The sequence below is a fragment of the Numida meleagris genome, chromosome 1, assembly GCF_002078875.1.
Source record: "Numida meleagris isolate 19003 breed g44 Domestic line chromosome 1, NumMel1.0, whole genome shotgun sequence".
NCBI lineage: Eukaryota > Metazoa > Chordata > Aves > Galliformes > Numididae > Numida > Numida meleagris.
Window position 1 is genome coordinate 123349205 of NC_034409.1, and position 19818 is coordinate 123369022.

The 19818-nt window shown below is 40.7% G+C and overlaps 1 protein-coding gene across 2 annotated transcripts in view; it reads left to right on the top strand.

The window, feature by feature from the left end:
• The window catches only part of ANOS1 (anosmin 1), a 138698-nt gene continuing 123565 nt past the window's right edge, over positions 4686 to 19818 (top strand). For both annotated transcript variants that reach the window (XM_021410864.1, XM_021410874.1), the window contains exon 1: positions 4686 to 6082. In XM_021410864.1, coding sequence (XP_021266539.1) covers positions 5894 to 6082 — 189 coding nt within the window. In that variant the 5' untranslated portion in view covers positions 4686 to 5893. The remainder of the gene's footprint in view (positions 6083 to 19818) is intronic.

Below are 19818 nucleotides of genomic sequence, written 5' to 3' on the forward strand. Positions count from 1 at the left end.
GTTCAATGTTTATACATTAATAAAAAATGCAGCGAGGCTAAAAATAAGATATACAGTTTTTAACAAAGACAACCACAAAATAAAGCTTCCCCAAAGATGTGTTGATTTCTACATTGTTTTCTGTCCTGATATAAAGAGTAAACACCTTTTTATAAACATGCTCTAATTCGATCAGAAGTTAAATATGAGATATACAAGTACAAATCACAAAACAAAGAATTATGCTCTGCCTGAAAGAAGATCTCAGACTAAATGACCTGAGTGGTAACAGGTGACTGGGAACATGTCAGTAAGATATATTTTCATTGGAAAACTTTTTTTTTTTTGCAAACCCAGTTGAAGACATAGATTTGGAGTGAGGCCTTGTCTTTGCTCTATTCTGTGTGACCCTGAAGAAGATGAGAGTGCCTGGGAGGAAATAAGTATGTTCATTCAGCTAATAGCATTTTCTTGCCTCTGACCTTTCTTTATGGGAGATCTGAAGTTCAGTATGTTCATAATTTGTCTCTTGTGTTGTCTCTTTTCTTTAGCATTGTGGACCAAATCTCAGTCAGGAGTATCATTCAGGCACCATCACTGACTGTAAGCATCTCATCTCCATATCTTGAAGATCAAAGCTTATTTAAATCCACATTCTTTGGTACAGTGTCTCTCATATTCAGTTCTTCTCATTCATTCATGCATCTAAACTCTTATCTGTTATCATTTTCCATCTAAATACTGTGACTTCTTTTCTATGTTCTTGATACAAGAATAGAAAACTTTCATTTGTCAAAACTGGTCAAAGAGTGTTTCCCTAGTCATCTCCCTTTGTATTTCTGATTTTTTTTTCTCTTCTGCACTGCATTAAGATGCCATTGTTTTAATTCCACACTGAAGAATCATGTCCTTACAGCCAACCATTGATGTCAGTGTGTATTTTTCATCCTTAGCATTTTTCAATAAGCACTTTCATGCTTTTAGTTATGTGTCTTTTCAAGTTTGGGAAGAGTGTCCAATGAATATCTCTGAAGTTATCTCACCATAATCCTCCAGACCACTCCTTATAACTCATTATGCTTGTGTTTCCTGCACACAAGTGATGAGGCTACCACATATTTTAAAATCACCTAATTATTTCTTTTTCACTAGCAATATTTAGAATGGTATCTGTTGACTCCTGCTCTAGACAGAGATGACTAAATTTCTGGAGCAGTAAACCATTATTTTGTCCTTTGTTCCACTGTGACTGCTAACTCCACCGCTAACATTCCTACTACCTACCACTGATTTCCCTTGTACAAGAGAAAACAGTGACTCCAAAAACTGATTTGCTCCCAGCAGAAACTATTATTATAAGGACGGCAGTTCCTCACCCAGGAGTAAAGAGTATCAGCAATATGAGATATAGGTTTCCGGAGTTTGCTCACAGCCCTGAGTTAGAACTATGCAAAATCCTATCCCTCAAAATAATTTCAGAAAGTTATCTGTTTCAGGAGTACCATGTGTGACTTCAGGGATCCCATGTGCAAGGAATGAACCTTTGAGAGCTCAGAGCTGGGTACAGTAAGTCTCAAGAGTGACTAAACTGCCGTTAGCATAGGAACTAAGTTGTATTTGGTCCTTGAAGGAATGTGCAGAGTCATATGAGAGTCTGCTTCATCCTCCCATTCAAAAGCATCAGGATTTGACCACAGAAGGCATAATTTCTGGCACAAATTCATCTGGCTTTCAATGTCAGTTCTAGCTTCCATTGTTTCACTTTCAGAAATAAACAGTTTTGTGGAAACACCTTTCAAAATTACTTCATTTTACATGGTAAATTCTTCCTTTGAGCAGCAGTAAATGGCAGCAGACACAGGCTGGATTCAAAGCTCAACAGCAAATTAAAGACCACTACTTAGTGGAATTCTTATTCCTGTAGTTTCTTTGGTGAACCACCACTAGCAGGAAATCACAATCAAAATATCACAGGTAGAGTCAGCCATCTCCCACAACTTTGCAGTTTTGTAAGCAATGTTAAAATAGATTTAAAACATCTAATATTATATCTAACTTAAAATATATCTCAGATGTATTACCTTCCTCATGTATCTCCTGAATACCAGTGAACTGAATATGAAGTGTAGGCAAGATTTAATTGGTTCTTGAACCCCTGCCTATGAATTCACTAAGAAAACAAATGGGTTACTGCTCTTCGAAAACTCAGTATAGTTCAAACATAAGTTGTAGTACTGAATTAAAGAAATGAATCTAAGAAAATCCATGGAGACTTCAACAAGAAAGCAATTTGTTTCCAAGGTAAAGAGTTAAGGTAATAATTTTCTGTTTATAGTTATTTTATTTTATTTTATTCTTAAATGGGAAATACTCTTGGAAATAAATGTGTTTATTTAAATTATTGTTCAAAAACTGTACTGGAAGTTTTATTCCTTTTTTTTACACACCATCAAAGAGAACTGAGTAAAGAGTAGCATGTCAGGGTCATTTATGATAATAAACAAAATAATTGTAAGACAATTGTACTAATACTTTTTATATCATCTCCTTTCTCTGTTTTCATACAGCTAGAAATTACTGTTGGTAATTACCCTATAATGAGTAAAAATTACTTAAGATGCACTCGGCTCGACGTAAAATCGATTTAAAACAAGTCATTAAAGAGAAATAAATCACTTCGCAAAACCAGTGTGTGGCGCTGTCTCCTGTAAAAATTCAGCCCTAGTTTTGCAGAGCCGGTCTCCTAAACAGCTTGCGTTTGCACTGTGAGAAGTACGTCACCCTGCTTTGAAGTGAAGATAGGACAGCAAACCGTGTATTTTTAAAAATGATATCAATACTCTGCGTCTGAAATAACTTATTGGTACTAATTCTACTACTTTTAATATTGAAAGATTATTTAATTTCATTTATTGATAAAAAATAGTGGTAGTCAAAATGTAAAAATGTGTTTATTATGCCTGCTGATGTCGTTATGGGCATTATTTTAATCAAAAGAAAACTAAGGCATGTTATACATAAGTAAATAACAAATGTTATCTGGAAAATAACTTGTGATTCAGAAAACAAAACTAAATCCAAGCATAATTGCAAAAAGCATTCTGAAAAGTTAAAAAAAAAAAATAATATTTTCTATCTTAAAAGGTTACAGCTGTTATCACCTGGGACTTCTGAAAGGTCCAAAAACTCCTGACTAATTCAAAGATGCCATGAATATCTTTATAAAGATTGCTTGGTTTCTGTATCCCATTTATTTCCAAATTTATGTATTCTATTATCCAATCTATTAACCTCTTTAATACAACTGTATTTACAAATATGCGTATCTTATCCTTTGGTCTACTAGACATTTAGTAAATGGTGGATTTTGATTACCCATAGAACTACTGAGCTGAGGAGGCTGTTTCTTAATCTCCTGCAAGGGAACAGGACCTGTGTGAATTCAGTTTTACTGGCACTGAACAGCCAGCCTTTTGTGTGCTAACCAAGTCGGCCCTCGCTTAAAAGAAATTCACAGGCTGCACTGATGATCTCTGTAACCGTGACCTTTCAAACACAAGCAACTGAGTAAACTGTGTATTCATGAACTTTTACATTTTTTAAGGGCTCAATGCCCTTTGCTGCCAGGCTTTATAAAACAAAAGAAACAGGATTCCTACCCTTTTACTTAAATCTATAATACACTAAATAGATTGCTTTGGCACTAACACTGTGGATATATCTATAGAACCATCTGCCCCCTCCAGATCTGTAGTCTGATTTATAGATGGTTGTATTTTTTTTTTCAGGCAGTTCGTATTATCTGCTGAAATATGGCAAAAGTTGAAAGCATTTGGTGTATCTGTAAACACTATGAATCAGTCTTTTCCTGACTCAAGGCAAAAAGTTACAAAGAATTCAGTTAAGGCTTAATAAAATCTGTGTGAAAGTTTGTGAGAAACTGGGAATTTCTGAATATTGAAGCCTGAATGGTCTCATCACTATTTGTCACAGTAGTTCTAGGACTGTGCTTTACTTCTGTGCTGTTCTATTATGCGGTTCCTTATTCTTTCCCAACACAGAGATGACAAATTAGACTAAACTCATCAGCTGCTGCCAGCAGAACCCTAACTGGTTTTCTAGGCAGCAAGAAATGAGTCAGAATTGGGATCACTACTTCTGGGTCACCTACGACTTCTGCTCATTGAAAGCTGCAGGTGATCATTCCAGCTCCGCAGATGAGGAAGACTTCTGCAGGTGTTGCTGAGGCAGTCTTCCTTGCTTAATTTCCAAAACAGCCTGCGGAGAATGCTCATGCCGTGCACGCAGCGGGGAGGCTTCTAAGCCAGGAAGTGGCAGGTGACCTCTTCTGGTTACTGTGCTCCCTCCAGCATCGAAGGACACAAACTGTCACTGCGATTTGTTAACACTTGCAGGAGTGAATGTACCCTACTGGCTTCTCTCCAGTGCTTCCGAGTCAATTGACAAGAGAATTTAGCTCAGACAGTGTGAGCTGCAAAGTACATTTGTTTCACTTCCAGTTATATCTTACCTTGACCATGCAGCTTAGCTGCTGATTTCTCAGTCTAGATTTAACAGACATCGATTTTCTGTTTTACACATATACACAGGTTTGTGGCAGGTGTATATATATATATATATATATATATATATATACTGGTAATCACTGGGGTATGTGCTTTACTTCACATTTGTGTACACTGGAACACATGTTAAGAAAAGAGTTATAGCCGTGCAAAATTAGTACAGGACTGGTCAAAGACTGCTGTATTTTGATGAGATTTTAGGTGACTTTCCCAAAACACACTTAGCTTATGCTGAAGCTTGTTTCGTACAGTGTTTAAATACAGTGTTCGATAACCACGTTAAGCAATTATTTACAGTAGTATTATAGCTAGCACTATTAATGGCTGCTACAACTAGCAACTTGTACCACATCTCCTGCAGTGGCCTGAAGACTCCTTTCAGCTTGTGCAACCAGGGGGTTTTCAGGTTCAGGAGGCCCAAACCAGAGATGGCAGTGCGAGCAGACCCCGTTGCTCTCTCGCAGCACATACTTGCGGCGGGAGGAGTCCGTGCATTGTACGTGCAGGGAGGAATGCAGCGTGTAACCTCTGCGCTACATACCACCGCACGCAGGAGCTGAAGGAGCAGAAGGGACCTGAGTTGCTGCGTGCTGTGTGGGAGCCATTTTAAAGCTGAAGACAGTATTTTAACTTCGCAGCTGTTACCCAAAGGTGTTGGAATGGTGACTTGTACACTTTCATTCCTTAATAATTCTCTTCAGGAGAGCCTTTATGGCTTCCACCTTGGGACAAACGCTCACCACGTTCCCTGTAAGCGCACCGCGCTTCAAAATGTCATTTCACCACGTCCTCGCTCGTCCCTGTACCTAACAGAGCGAGGGCCAAGGCTGGGCCGAGCGGCGGCGCACTGCTACGGGTCGCTCCCCGGCGGCCGGGCAGCACCCGCGAGTCGCTCCCTCGGCCCTTATATGTGCGTGTCCGTGTGTGCGTGTGTGTGTGTGTATGTGTATGTGTATGTGTATGTGTGTGAGGGCGCGGCGCTCGGCTCCTGCCCGCCGGGTCCCCACAGGTGGCGGCGCGCGGCAGGGACCCCGCTCCCAGCGGCCGACCTGCCCGCGGCCACACCGCCCGCCCGCCCCGGCGCTGCCGCTCGGCGCAGCCAATGGCGCGGCCGCTGTCAGCCTCGGCCCGCCCGCCGCCGAGCGGGGGAGGGCTGTGGGCCGAGGGGAGGGAGAGAGGGGATGAGGAGAGTTGAATGATTGAACTTTCTTGTTTAGTTTCTGCGGCGCGGAGCTGTCTGCCCCTAGTGCAGCCCGGCACCCGCCCGGCGAGCAGCAGCTCAGCCCGAAGCGCCCGGCCGCCCGTCTGCCGTCCCCTCCCGCGGAGCGATGGTGCGGAGCGCGCCCGGCGCGTCCCTCGCCCTGCTCCTCTGGGTGACGGCCGTCTGCGGCAGCCCCTCCGGCCCGGGGGCCGCCGCCGCCCGCAGGCAGGACGAGGCGTTCTCCACCGCCAGATGCACCTCCAGGTGCCTGAGCCTGCAGATCACCCGCATCTCCGCCTTCTTCAAGCATTTCCAGGTAGGGGCACGGCGCCGCGCGGGGACACCCGGCCCCCGCTGCTCGCTCGGCGCGGCCTTAAGGATTGCGGGGGCCGGAGCGCTCCGGGGCAAACTTTGGGGCGGCTTTCCGTAGGACGGCGGCGGGCAGGTGGGCACGGCCCCGCCGCGTCGGTCCCTCCGTCGCTGTGAGGAGGCAGCGGCTCTTCGGGTCGCCTGCGCTCCCGGCACGGCACGCGCGTGTCATATGCCCACGGGGCGGCGGGGTGCGGGCCGGGCGCGCCCGGCTCCTCGCAGGTGTCCCTGGAAGACACGGGCGGGCTTCTGGCTAATGGAATGGGAATGGGGTGGGAGAGAGCCCTGAAAGCTCCTAAAGCGACTGCGGGAGGTGAGTGCCTGCCTGTTCTTCCCCATCCAACAAACGCGTTTCCCTTCTTCCCTCCTCACCTGTTCTAAACTATGCAAGCATTGAGCCAAAGGAATGACGGAAGCCCTCAGAGCGGCCGGTGCTGCTCGCTCTGTAGCCGTCAGGTCCTTGTTGGGAAGGGTTCGCCAGCCCGCTGGGAATCGCAGCCGCCCCGCGTCGGGGTAGCACAACCCTACATACAGCGCGCTCCTCGCCTTCCCCGTGCGTCTCCCTGAATCAGAAACTGGAACCAAATGCTCTGGGGTAAAGTAGCTTTAAGGTGTTGGCGCAAAAGGCTGTCGGGAGAGATACTTAAGGGCAAGCCGACAGCAGAAAAGAAAAAGCGTGAAAGGAAAGCTTAACGTGCTGGTTTCAGCGGTGCCTGTGGCTGGCTCCCAGCTGGACGGAGCGGGGACGTTCCCCAGGCGGAGGGACGCGCTGCCCGGGGTGAGGCTCCGCCGCGGCTCTGCCGGGTCCGGGGCGGCCAAGCACTCGCTGTCAGCGCGGGCCTCGCTTCGCGGCATCTCTTGGAAGCAGAGGGCTCGTTAAAGTAGTTCATTATCTCGGGAGCGGTTATTGCGTTGTCAGGCGATTGTAACTTATTTGTTTTACAGTTTCAGTGGCTAACGAAGCACTAACGAGGCAGTTTAGATCAAGCCTGTTCCTGGTGAAAGGCTTTTTCTTTGTATGCGTTTGTGTTTTCTCGGCATGATTTCTTTTCTGACTTAAAACTGCTGACAGAATGCACATTGCCAAACAATAGTGATTACATTTTAATTAGCCAGGGTGAAATAAACTGCAAATTACTCAGATAGAACTTAATAACTGGGTGTTTTTGTTTTTTGGTTTTTGGGTTTTTTTTGTAATCAGTGAAAATCTTGCAGTTTAACCCCAACCTGCTAAAGCACACGGTAATTTATCTAAATTACCAGGGATTAAACTCCTGCAAGATATGAAACGGCTGTAAATGTTTGGAAGATAAAGTGCTCTCGTTTATAGAAGTTAAGCTTTTCATTGTCTTTTTAATGAAGGAAAGGAGGAGAGTTTTGTAATACTGGGAACACTGGGTGTTCTCACAAGTAGACGTCCAAGAGTGCTTAAGGGTATGATATTCCTCTAATTTTCTCTTCTCTTCCTCCTTTTAAAGCAGCCATCCTCCTGCCCCTCCGTTTTCATCTAAACTGGCAGCAGTTTCTGGAGTTCTTTTCATTGTAGAGATATCCACTTATCTTGTAATCTGATTCAACCTTTGAAGTGAACCAAACACCAGCTCCTCCAAACAGGAGCAGAAAGGAACTGCAGTATCCCACAGTTAGAATAAAATTTGAAAGAAGTGACCCACTCATTTCCCAGCACTGCTTTAGGTAGCGCCTCAATGGTGGGAGGTCATGGAGATAGCAAATAGATGCTTGTTGGAGGACTCCACCACATTTCAGAGAGTTCATGTCATGTGGTTCAAAAATCACTTCAACAACCTTCACAGGGAATGAGGATGAGTGTATCAACAGCAATTAATCATTGCTTCTCTATCTGCTGTTTGTTGTGTTTGAATGGCAACTGATATTTTTCATATTGTGCGCAAGAGATTTTCATTATTTTTCCCCTGCAGAGACTTTTCACTCACTTTTCTTTACCACCTCTGTTTGAGAAGGTCAAGAGAGCTGTTCTCTTGATGGTGCTTTTTGTTGTTGTTGTTGTTAAGTTATGTTTGGACATTAGTTATAAGGCCATTTTAAAGGTGCATTCTCAGCAGGATTATATTTTAACCAAGACACAAATCAAAGAATTGATTTTGTTTTCCATGTTGATGATTGGTGTGAGCTAGAAGAAGAATGGGTCACTTAAATCTAAACTGTATGATCTTCAGAATGCCTGCTGAACAGGCACAGATGTCTGCTTTTTGCTACGCAGTTCTCAAGACTTTTCCAGCTTTTGGAAATTTGGAGAATTCTAGGCAGAGATCACAACAAGGGACATATGTGATCAATATGAGAGATATCCTACGACATGGGTCATGTATGTATGAAATGCATACATTTCTTCCATGTCTATAATAAGTACATACATTTTATATCTGTATATGACCTTTACAGACTGGGAAGTTTCATACAAACCATACTGGAACAAGATCTTTTCTTAAAACAAAAAGAGTGAACAAATAAAAAAAATAAGCACATAAATTACACTACTCATCCACAGTGGAGGGTGATGTTCCATTTCTGAATGAAGAGGCTGCAGCATTTATCTTCTGTCTTCCTGAAGTATGTGCAGCATTGGACTGTTGCAGATGGGAGAAAACATTTTCATCCAAACTGTGGAGCTTTGGCCACTGGACAGTGTGGAATGAAATGTTCATTGACCTGTGACCAGAGGCAGTAAGGAAAAGAGAGCATGACTGTCTAGTCCCGTGTTTAGGGCACTCACTTATAGCTATTTTGGGTATTGGGACTGGGGTTTAAGCCTTTGGTATAATGGCTTTTGAAAAACTTGCATGAGGTGCATGAGGCAGTAACTGGAGTGGTCACTGGAACCCTGCCATGGCCCAAGGTGACTGCATTGTAGAGCAGAGTTCCAACCTCTGTGCTTTGTTTCTGGCATTTTTTTTTTCCAAATCATCTGAACAAGAGAGGATGGCTGGAGTGTTCTCCCAGCAACCAAAAGCATGACCATCAAGTGGCCCGCCTACAGTGACTTGAACCTAACAGTTCAGTGCTGTCTTTATAGGACTGTTATCTAAAAGAGCATATCTGTATGCTAGAAGAAAGGGAGGGCAATTCCTTCTCTGTTTTGGAGAGAAGGGAAGGTCTAAGGTGCCTGGGCTCCATGAGAAAATCCAAGGAATACCAAGAAGGTGGGTGTAGAGGCTGAGGTTGTAATGAGAAGTGATGCATTGTTTCCCTCCACAGTTTCAGTCTAATGGTTAGGGCAGTTCCCTTCTCCATGTTTTTGCTGATGTACTAGAAATGTGACAGATTCTAATCAGAGGTATCCAAAGTTTCTTTTTGAATCCAGCTTTATAGTAAGTCACACTAGGGAAAAGCCTCATGAAGTCCTGGTCACAGTTACTGCAACTTTTTATTTTTATTTTTTGATATTCATTCTTTTATTATAAATAAGAACCTGAAATAAGAACCTAGCTATCTGAAAAAGAGTCTTGAGTCTCAGATTAGTTTAGCTAAAGATTTTCTCTATAACCTAATCCATTTTACTGGAGTAAGACGAAGGACTCCTTGCACTGCTGTGTATGAGTAGCCTATCCCATCTGTGGTATTAGTTTAGATGAACTCGTTCCATTTTGAGGGAGCAGGTATGGCAATGGCCTTTAGTATTCCATTTTCAAGTTGAGTGGAAGCACAGTTTGTATTTTAACCTCTACTGCCTGTCTTCTCAGCCAGGTTCAGAAAACAGCATGATTGAAAGTTTTATTTGTGAGTAAGAGCTTGGGGTAAATGTCAGAGTAAGCTCATAGGCTAAATATACAGTATGAAAATGTTATGGGGAACAAACAGTGTTTACTTGGACCTGTGAGCTCATGGATCTTTCATTTTAGTTGTTTGAGAGGTCTGCAAGATATGACATCTTTCTGCGTTATCCATACAACTTGTCAAATAGGCTCAGGTAGCAGAGCTGTACATCTTGTGCGCCAGGTGAGGAGCCATGAGCATAGTGGGACATAACAGAGGATGGAAGAACTGCAGCAGCAAGAGGTTGTTGGTAGTTATTGGTTAGACTGGCCATGTGTGATGTGTGGAGTCACAGGAACAGAGGGAGCGATGGCTACGTGCTCACAGAGTCACTGAGTAGGGATCCAGCGGCACTTCTGGGATTTAGTTCAAGCTCCTTGAGCAGGGTCAGCTAGAACAAGTTGGCCAGGGCTATCTCCAGTCAGCTTTTGAATATCTAAAAGGATGGAGACTCCACAACCTCTCTGAGCAGCCTCTTGTATTCAGTCACCTTCACTATATAAAGAAAAAAACAGACCAAAAAACTCCAGTGCTTCCTGATACTCAGAGGGAAGCTCCCTTGTTTCATTTTCCTTTAGTCCTGTCACTGGGCACCACTGAGAAGAGTCTATCTGGCTTTGTTCTCTTTATTCCCTTCCATCAGATAGTTATAAATGATGATAATATCCCCTGAATATTTTCTATTGCAGGCACAACAAACCAACTTCTCTCAGTCTCTACTCTTACAAGAGATGCTATAGTCCTTTAATCATAGTGGGCCTTTGCTGGACACACTCCACTAAATCTGCATCTCTTGAGTACTGGAGAGCCTAGCACTGGACCAGAAGAAGTGACTGGAGCAGACAATAGTAACATCTTAAAGATACAATGATTTTAAATTCACTCTCAGTATTATCATTTTCTTGTCTTAGTTTATGTATGATCATAAATGGTCATTTATGATTGTCTGTGCATTAAAAACAAAATGCTACTGCTAAATCCAAGCAGATACTCTTTTCCCCTTAGTGTTTTAGATATCTGCATATCTCTGTAGTTGTTTTGTTTTGGTAGTCTTCAGTTGTGAACTGAATCTTGGCAAATATATTAATTTATTATTAAGAGGGAAATCCATATGTATATACATATAGTGTGATCCAGAATTGTAATTACCATTCATGAGCTATTGCTTTAAACTAAAGTGGGCACTGATTAAAAACGTACCAACAGGTATGGATGAACTTGGTCACGCAGGTGTTCTGTATTCATACCTAAGCTAATCTTGAATACTAAATGAGTTCCAGTCCATCTTTTTGTTGCGGTGCAGACATCCCTCAAATGGTAAGCCAGGTTTGTGGTAAATGAAGGGAAATTACTGAGATATTTTCCCCTCTTAACTGTGACAATACATATCTGGTAGTAATGTACTAAGAATTACAACTTAGTAAGTAAGTATGAAGCTAGATTGGCTTATGCTAACTCAAAATTTGTTTTTGAAAGGATAGAAACATGTTCTTTTAAGCTAATGGTTCTTCATGTTGTGTAATTTATAACAGCTATAAGAGGGAACAATAAAGCCTTAAAAGTTTAAGTTGAATGACTGATAACTGTGTAGTGGCAGGAGTTAGTTTTCAGTGTTTTAAATAGATCATGGCCTATCAGAACGACTGAAGTTTTTGAGGGAAACCAGGCAATTCTTTTAAATAAACAACAAAAAAAGTTCTCAGATTTTATACCTCCAAGCAAATAGTGTGCAAGTGATTACCTCCAGATAGGCAGTGCCAGACTTTACCTACAAGTCAGGCCGTTAGTTGTCTAAATGCCAGCACATCTGCCTTCAAATTGCTTGTAACTCCAAAGTGATTGTACCTGCAAAAACCTGCAATCAATTCCAGATGGAAGCTCTAGGCCAAACTGAAAAATCTAGGGTTCGTATGTCTCTTTGTGCCCTGCTGCAGAGAAGACTAAGATCATGAAGAAATCATTCATTGTAGCAGTCTTGAATAATTTGAAAACTTTAAATTACATAGGTCTCTCTGACCATAGTGCATCCTATTTGTTTCTTGGTGAACTACAGCAGATACAAAGAGCACAGTAACACTATTTGATGGAGAAAATTCTCAGCTACAAAATGCTACTTTTCAACGTAGTCATTGCCACTAGCTATGCATTTTCACCAGTGATGAACTAGAGCCTGCATGCTGCGCTTGTTAAAATCTGCACTAGTGGAGGTGACCTACATTTTCACAGCTGCTATGACAGCATTGTTTTTAGGAAAGTGTTGCCCACATAGTCCATCTTTCATCCTCCTGAACGGATGAAAGTCAGAAGGCTCCAAATCTGGTCTGTATGGTGGGTTTCGTAGGACAATCCAGCTAAGATTGGCAATGCATTCCATGGTCTTCAAACTAGCATGGAGCCTGGTGTTATTGTATTACAGTGAAAGGTTTTCTCCTCTGACCTGATTTGAATTTTGAGCCTTCAGCGTATTCAGTGTCACAATACAGCTGTGAGAGGTTATGGTTTGTCTGGGTTCCAGGAAATCCAGAAGGATCACCCCTTTCCTATCCCAGAAGACAGCGCACATCACTTTACCTGCTGTGGGCTGCATCTGGAACCTTTTCTTCAATGGAGAATTCACATTTTTCCAATTCATTGGCAGCTGTTTTGACTTGTAGTGGTGACACCACATTTCATCATCAGTAATGGTACAATCCAGGAAACTGTCACTTTCAGTTTTATATTCATAGAATCATGGAGTGGTATGGGTTGGAAGGGACACTTAAGATCGTCTAGTTCCAGCCCCCCTGCTGTAGGCAGGGACACCTCCTTCTAGACCAGGTTGCTCAAAGCCCCATCCAGCCTGGCCTTGAGTGCTTCCAGGGAGGGGACATTCACAACCTTGCTGGGAAATGTGTTTCAGTGTCTCACCACCCTCACAGTAAATAATTTCTTCCTAATATCTAGTCTAAATCAACTCTCTTACAATTTAAAGCCATTTCCCCTTGTCCTGTCACTACCTGACCTTCTAAGAAGTCCCTCACCAGCTTTCCTTTAGGCCCCCTTCAGGTACTCCGAGCCTTCTCTTCTCCAGGCCGAAGAGCCCCAGCTCTCTCAGCCTGTTGTCACAGGGGAGGTGCTCCAGCCCTCTGATCATCTTTGTGGCCCTCCTCTGGACTTACTCCAACGACTCCATGTCCTTCTTGTGTTGGGGGCTCCAGAAATGGACACAGTACTCCAGCTGGGGTTTCACGAGAGCGGAGTGGAGGGGCAGAATCACCTCCCTCAATCCGCTGGTCACGCTTCTCTTGGTGCTTTTCTTATCATCAAATGACACTCTCAAATCCTTCTCTTCGGGGCTGCTCTAAAGCCATTCTCCACCCAACCTGTACCTTTGCTTGGGATTGCCCTGACCCAAATGCAGGACCTTGCATTTGGCCTTGCTGAACTTCATGAGATTGGCATGGGCCCACCTCTCAAGCCTGTCTAGGTCCCTCTGGATGGCATCCCTTCCCTGTAGCGTGTCAACTGGTGTCATCTGCAAACTTGCTGAGGGTGCATTCGATTCCACTGTGCATGTCACCTACAAAGATATTCAATAACACTGGTCCCAACACTGATCCCTGAGGAATGCCACACATCACCAGTCTCCGCTTGGACATTGAGCTACTGTCTGCAACTTGGTTCAGTAGGTCTTGACAATCTTGTATATGGGGTTCTTTCTGTTCCTGTGTGAGCATTTGTGGGACCTACCTGGTGTAAACTTTGTGATATTCCAAAGTCACCACTGTTTCCAATGCTTTTAAGCAGATATTCAGCCCTGTACACAGTTCCTTGATCATAATTTGCTGATTTGTGCAAATGAGCTGATGGAGATGCTCTTAATCTTGTGATGTGACAGCTGTGCCTGACCATCCAGAACATGGCTAGTTTTTCACATTGCTGTCATCACTGCTGAAACGTGCTACCCACCACCTCACTGTGCTCACATCGACTGCTTTGTTTCTATAAACATTCAGCAAGCATCAGTGAATGTCGATGTGTGCTACTTCTCTTCATGGAGGAATTCAGTGACACACCTTTGTTTCATCTGCACTTCCGTATCAGACACCATTTTGTTACATTACTCATCTGCTGCCATCTGTCAAATGGAAACAAAATGTAACATAATAGTGTATAACGTTAGGACAAGGAGCAATGGCCTAAAACTTGAACAGAGGAAGTTCCATAAGTTCCATACAAACATGAAGAAGAACTTCTTTATGGTAAGGGTAGCGGAGCTCTAGACAGGTTACCCAGAGAGGTTGTGTGGTCTCCTACTATGGAGATATTCAAGATCCATCTGGACACCTACTTGTGTGACCTATTGTAAGGAACCTACTTTAGCAGAGGGGTTGAACTTGATGATCTCTTGAGGTCCTTCCCAACCCCTGCAATTCTGTGATTCTGTAATGAAATACTGGCAGGAATGTTCAGCCTCTACTGCGATACCACCAACATCTGCCTCTGATGTGGGCCAATGTAATAAAATAGGAGATGTTACTTTTGGAGCAGCTGTGATACTCGATAATAGAGCCTTTTGAAAATACCTGCACTACTTTTGTAATGATACTTAGTAGGTATGTTGTGTTTTAATCATGGAATACTTAAGTTTCAATTCACAGGCTACCCAGGCACTGGGATCTAGGTCTTCCAGGACGTGTTCATAATCTTTTCTACATGTTACTACTTAGGAAATGTGTGCCATCTGCTTGTATTGCCATTTCAGTATTCATCTCCTTTCCAAAAATAGTCTTTGTGTTAAATAATTCTGACTTTCATATGTCTCTTTACAAGCACACAGCTGTTAATTTCATTCCACAGACAAATCTGAATGTTTGCTGTTACATTATGATTTTGTAAAAAAATTGTAAAACTCTAGATTAGTCTTCTGTTTTTATTGATCAGATGGCATATGGTTTGGATAATTATTCTGACATTTGGTGTGCTCATATTATGGAGATCTGCCATTGTGAACAAGAGATGCACAGATCTTCTAACATGATCTTATATAAAGTTTCTGAAGATGAAATGTTCATTTTGAATAATGATGGCTACAGCTAGTGAAAACACCTACACTGTTCTAGGTGTTAAGAATCTGCATTGTGGAATTGATTCCCGATTAGTCTTTGCAGTCACATCCAGGTCGGGGGTTTGACTTTTTTTCATGGCCAAAGTCAAATCTCTTTGGCATTAGTGAGGGCTTACACAGTCAGTGTGAGCTCAAGGGTTATAGAGCCTGGTCATTGCTATCTAGCAGTTTTGATTTCTCTGATTTGTTATTAAAATTTTGAGCATTGCCCTCCCAAATTAAGATGTTTCTCTGTGTCGCATCTGTAAGTTTTAAAAACATATTGAATAAACTGTATGAAAACATAAGAGATTGGTGAACAATTTTATTGAACATTCTTGCTTTTTGCTTGTGGATGACTATATATTAGAAGAAAAGTCTTTATACTATTTTGCTTTTGCTCATAAAATTAAAATTGCTGTTAGTGTGATAAATGTGCATGATACCAAACATAATAAAACTAATAGGAATGCCACTAATATGTTTTGAGATAGATGTTCTATGTGTAGAAAATATTGTCAAGGCATATTTTTAACATCATAGGTGTATGCTGAGGGAAGGGAGTGTTGCGTTTGAAAAGTATTAGCAAACTTCTGAAAGAGAAATACTGGGATTTCTCAAATGCAAGTCCTTTTCCCATTCCAACATATACCCATTTACTATAAAGTGAAAGGATAGGTTATATACTAGGTCTGTTCGTATTGTTATTATTGTCTGCATATGAGTTGTCTCTGTGATTAACTAGCACTCTTAACTGTATTTAAGTGTATTTTGTTCAGTAAGCGTCCTATAAGGGAAAAAAAAAAAAACAATACATTTCTCATACAGCTTGGAAATCAGACTGATTTCCCAGATGCCGAACATTTGTCATTTTGCACAAAGGGCAAATTTCTTAAGACTGAGTTCTGAATTTACGCGTATCTACAAATGGAGATTATTATTCATAAGCTGGTCTGCATCTCCGTCATCTCTTCTGTATGATTTTTTGCTTTCTGTGATTAACTGGGTTTGAGTACATCTCTACCTTCTGTAAACAGAGAAAGTGCAACTATTTTGCATCTGTATTTTTAAAAATTAGAAGTACGATTAATGATCAAGTCTATGATGTAACAGAAAAGATGCATTCAAAATGATGTTAGGGAGTCAGTGCCTAGCAAATATAAATCTTGCACCAAAAGCTCACTTGACTAGGAGTTTACACCAAGCATCTTCATTTTCTGATCTTTCTCACAGCTAACCCTTATGAGGGCTTAAATCTCAAAAACCTTTGAAGTCCATGAAAAGCCTACTGTTGATTTCGGCTGGATCAGGTTCATGTATAAACACTGGACCTATGCAGCCTTTGTCAGCAAAGAAGAATGCTGTGAGCTTGGTAGCCCAACTGTAGTTGTATCTCTTTTCTTTCTTTCTTTTTTTTTAATCCTTTAATGTCCAAGAGATCACAGGATATGAAGGTGGAGAACTAGGGGTGTTGAAATGTAAGAGGACCCTTAAAGCTTGAAAATAGACTATGTTCATTTTCATCCACCAAAAAGAATACCAGATATTTCTAGATTTGGGGAACAATCTTTGCCTGAAGTTTATATGAAAATTTTCATTGACTTATCTGAACTGTATTCTCATCGATGTTTCTCTAGACTGTCAAAGAGATTTGATGTCTGAATTATGTAAACATGTTTATGAATCAAAAACGTAATGCAGGAAAACATCTACATCTTATACCCTGTAATTTCCCTACTTGTCACATTTCGAACTGCAGACTTAGCTAAGGTAGTAAAGAGCTTATGCTTTTGCTGCCTGTGAAGCTTCCATTCTAGCTGCAATGGATCTAACAAGATAATATGAGGGAAATAATGGGTGCTTTGAAATAGATGTCTTCTTTCCACAGAGCCAGACTAAAGTTGGTGGTGCAGTTTATAAAAGAATAATGTGCTCATTTGATAAAGTGCAAACATAGTTCGATTTTCCTTCTCATTCTTGGAATTTATAAGAATAGTTTTGTTTTTCTTCATTATGAATTACTCTTTGGGGGAGATATCTTTGCATTAACTTCTGTTGAAAAAAAGGAAGAAAATGTGTTTCGTACCCATTAGTATGATTTCTCATGTCGTGATTTAAAGCATAGATATAGAGCTATACATCATCTGTAGTGAACTGATGATGTTTTTAAACTGTTAATATCTTTGTACAACAAAAACATTTCAATCAGGCCTCTAGGCTTTTTTGATCTTAAGTACTGTAAATTCATCTTTTAACCCCACTTGCCATAGGGCTTTGGATTTTGTTGGAATTTAGAACATAGATGGACAAATTTGTAAGGAAACAAATAGCTGAAATCTTAGGAGAGATAACAATAAAAATAGAGTCCAAATACATTGACTATTATTTTTTTCATAATTGATGTTCTTTTATAGAAACTAATTCAGTGAGGTGTTGTAATTTTTTTTTTCCAATTAGATGATGGTAATAACTCCTTTGAAAACAATGAAATCATGTTACTGTGTAACTACAGCTAGATAAAAATGAATCACATTATCTGTCCCCATTTTTCTTAGTCATAAAGAGTTTATATGTTGACATTTGATTAATATCTAGCAATTTTGGGAAGGTAAATGGATGTATTGAGCTTCAGGCTTTTTTCCTCTTTGGTCATTCTGGACCTGCAATAGGTGGAAAGAATGTTTGGCATTAAAAAACTGTCAGAAAGAAGCAAAAGTCATGTAATTAGTGAGATGTATGACTCTCTTCATATAGTAGTTACTATCAGCTATAGTATGATTGTCAGAATAAAAAAAGAAAGAGGACATGGATTTTTGCAACAAACTGCTTATTGTTGGATTTTGAGTTATAAGATTGAATGAACAATTTGAAAGATGGTAAGCTTTTAATAAATTTTACAAATTTTCCATCCAGTGGGTCCAGTTGACCAACTGGAGTAGGAATGCATTTGATATCGCGCATGCAGCATATTAGCTCATCTTGTGAAAAATTTTTCTTAAGCATAAACACAAACATACATTTGAGAACTAGGCAGAACAGAAGCCACAATTTCAGCAGCAATTATATGTTTAACAGTAACTAATAATTATTTCAAGTCACCTTGAACCTTGTTTTTCTCAAGTAGAAAAAAGAGCAGAAGTGTGGACTAGACTTGAAAATTAAACCAAACTTCAAACGTTTTACAAGTTATAGAAAGAACTGAACATCTGGAGTTTCCTGGAGGATATGCTGGCTGTCTTTGTTTTGGGGTAGAAAGCATGACTCAGTTTTAAAGACTAAAGAGCTTTATACATTAATGCAGTGTAAGTTCCTGTATTTTTGTTAGCTGGAGATTTTCAGCTTTTTGAAAGATACTCATCAGCTCTTTCATTTATATGATCAATATGATCAATTTATATGATCATATATGATCTATTGATTATTTCTGGAGCTTTCATTACTGACCTGAGTCTAACATCTCTACAACTGATGGTAATGTCTCTGGAGATTTGAATGGAAACAATCTCAGACCAGTACCATATATATTGGAAATATCTGTTCAGAGTTTATAGATTAAAAAAAAAAAAAAAAAAAAAAAGATAATTCTCAATATACTGTTTAAATTGAATTTGTTAAATACCATCTTAATTCATCTTTACATCATCCTTTACAATTAATTGTGGTAGTAAATGCTACTATGCCACTAGGATAAAGTAAAACTGAATTGCCAGCTATTTACCAGATGCAAAAAACCCTGACTTCAAACAGAGATATTTTTAGGAGTGTTTCCTTCAGACTGTATAAAAAGGTAGAGAGACATTTTGATGTAGTTGGGGCTAAGAATATCACTAAAGACAGTAAGTATTTTTTTACAAAATGTGATATTGCCCAGTTAGTGATTGTTACTCTATATATCCAGGTGCCCTTAGGGATTTCAAGGCATCCCTGTAAGCTTCATCCACAGGCATGGCTTGTCCTCTTAATAATAGAAGCAGATGTCAAATTTCCATGCCCCTGAGATGCTTACTCATACCTAGTAGATCCATCTGGTATAGATCGAGCCTCAGTCAATTTGTTCTCATCCATGACCTTCCCACTGAGAAAGCAAATCAAGCAGAGCTCCTCAGTCCAATGAAAAACAAACCTGGATATTATCAACATATTTGTAGTACCACAACCCACTTCACTTCACTGTCTTTCCTAATTGCTTTACACAGGTGAGAAGACTGGTAAGGTGGAACAATGCAGTAGGGGTAGAATTCCTGAAGCATACCACCAATATCTGGTTTCCACGGATGGAACAACTGAAATATGCCAGTTTTGTGAGAACAGATTATTTAAGATTAAGTAGGAGAAACAAAATTTTAATAGAAAAGTTCTACTGATATTTCAAGATGTTGAAAACTGGTATTAATCTCAACTGTAGATGGTTCAGCTCATAATACATGGACATTATTATTTTTTTTCCTTTATAGTTGTTTATTTAGACTGAAGACACAAAACAAGATCTTAAACTTCAGAAGTACTCTGATCCTACCAGTGGAATTTTTTCAAAAATTCTATGTCTAGTTGTTTACATTGAGTGCACTCTTTAAAATACTGTGGCTTGGGTTGGAACTTAGGCTGAGTTTTGACACCTCTCATGTTACAAGCTTTTCAGTAAGTTCAACACAAATTAAGCTGTCTAAATTTTAAACTCTTTCACCTAATGCCAGAAATGTCTGAAACATGATATACTTGTCAGGAAACGATTGCTATGCGTAGCAGCTATATCTCTGGCAACCAGACGTGTGTCAATGACAAATACTTCAGTCCTGTCTTGA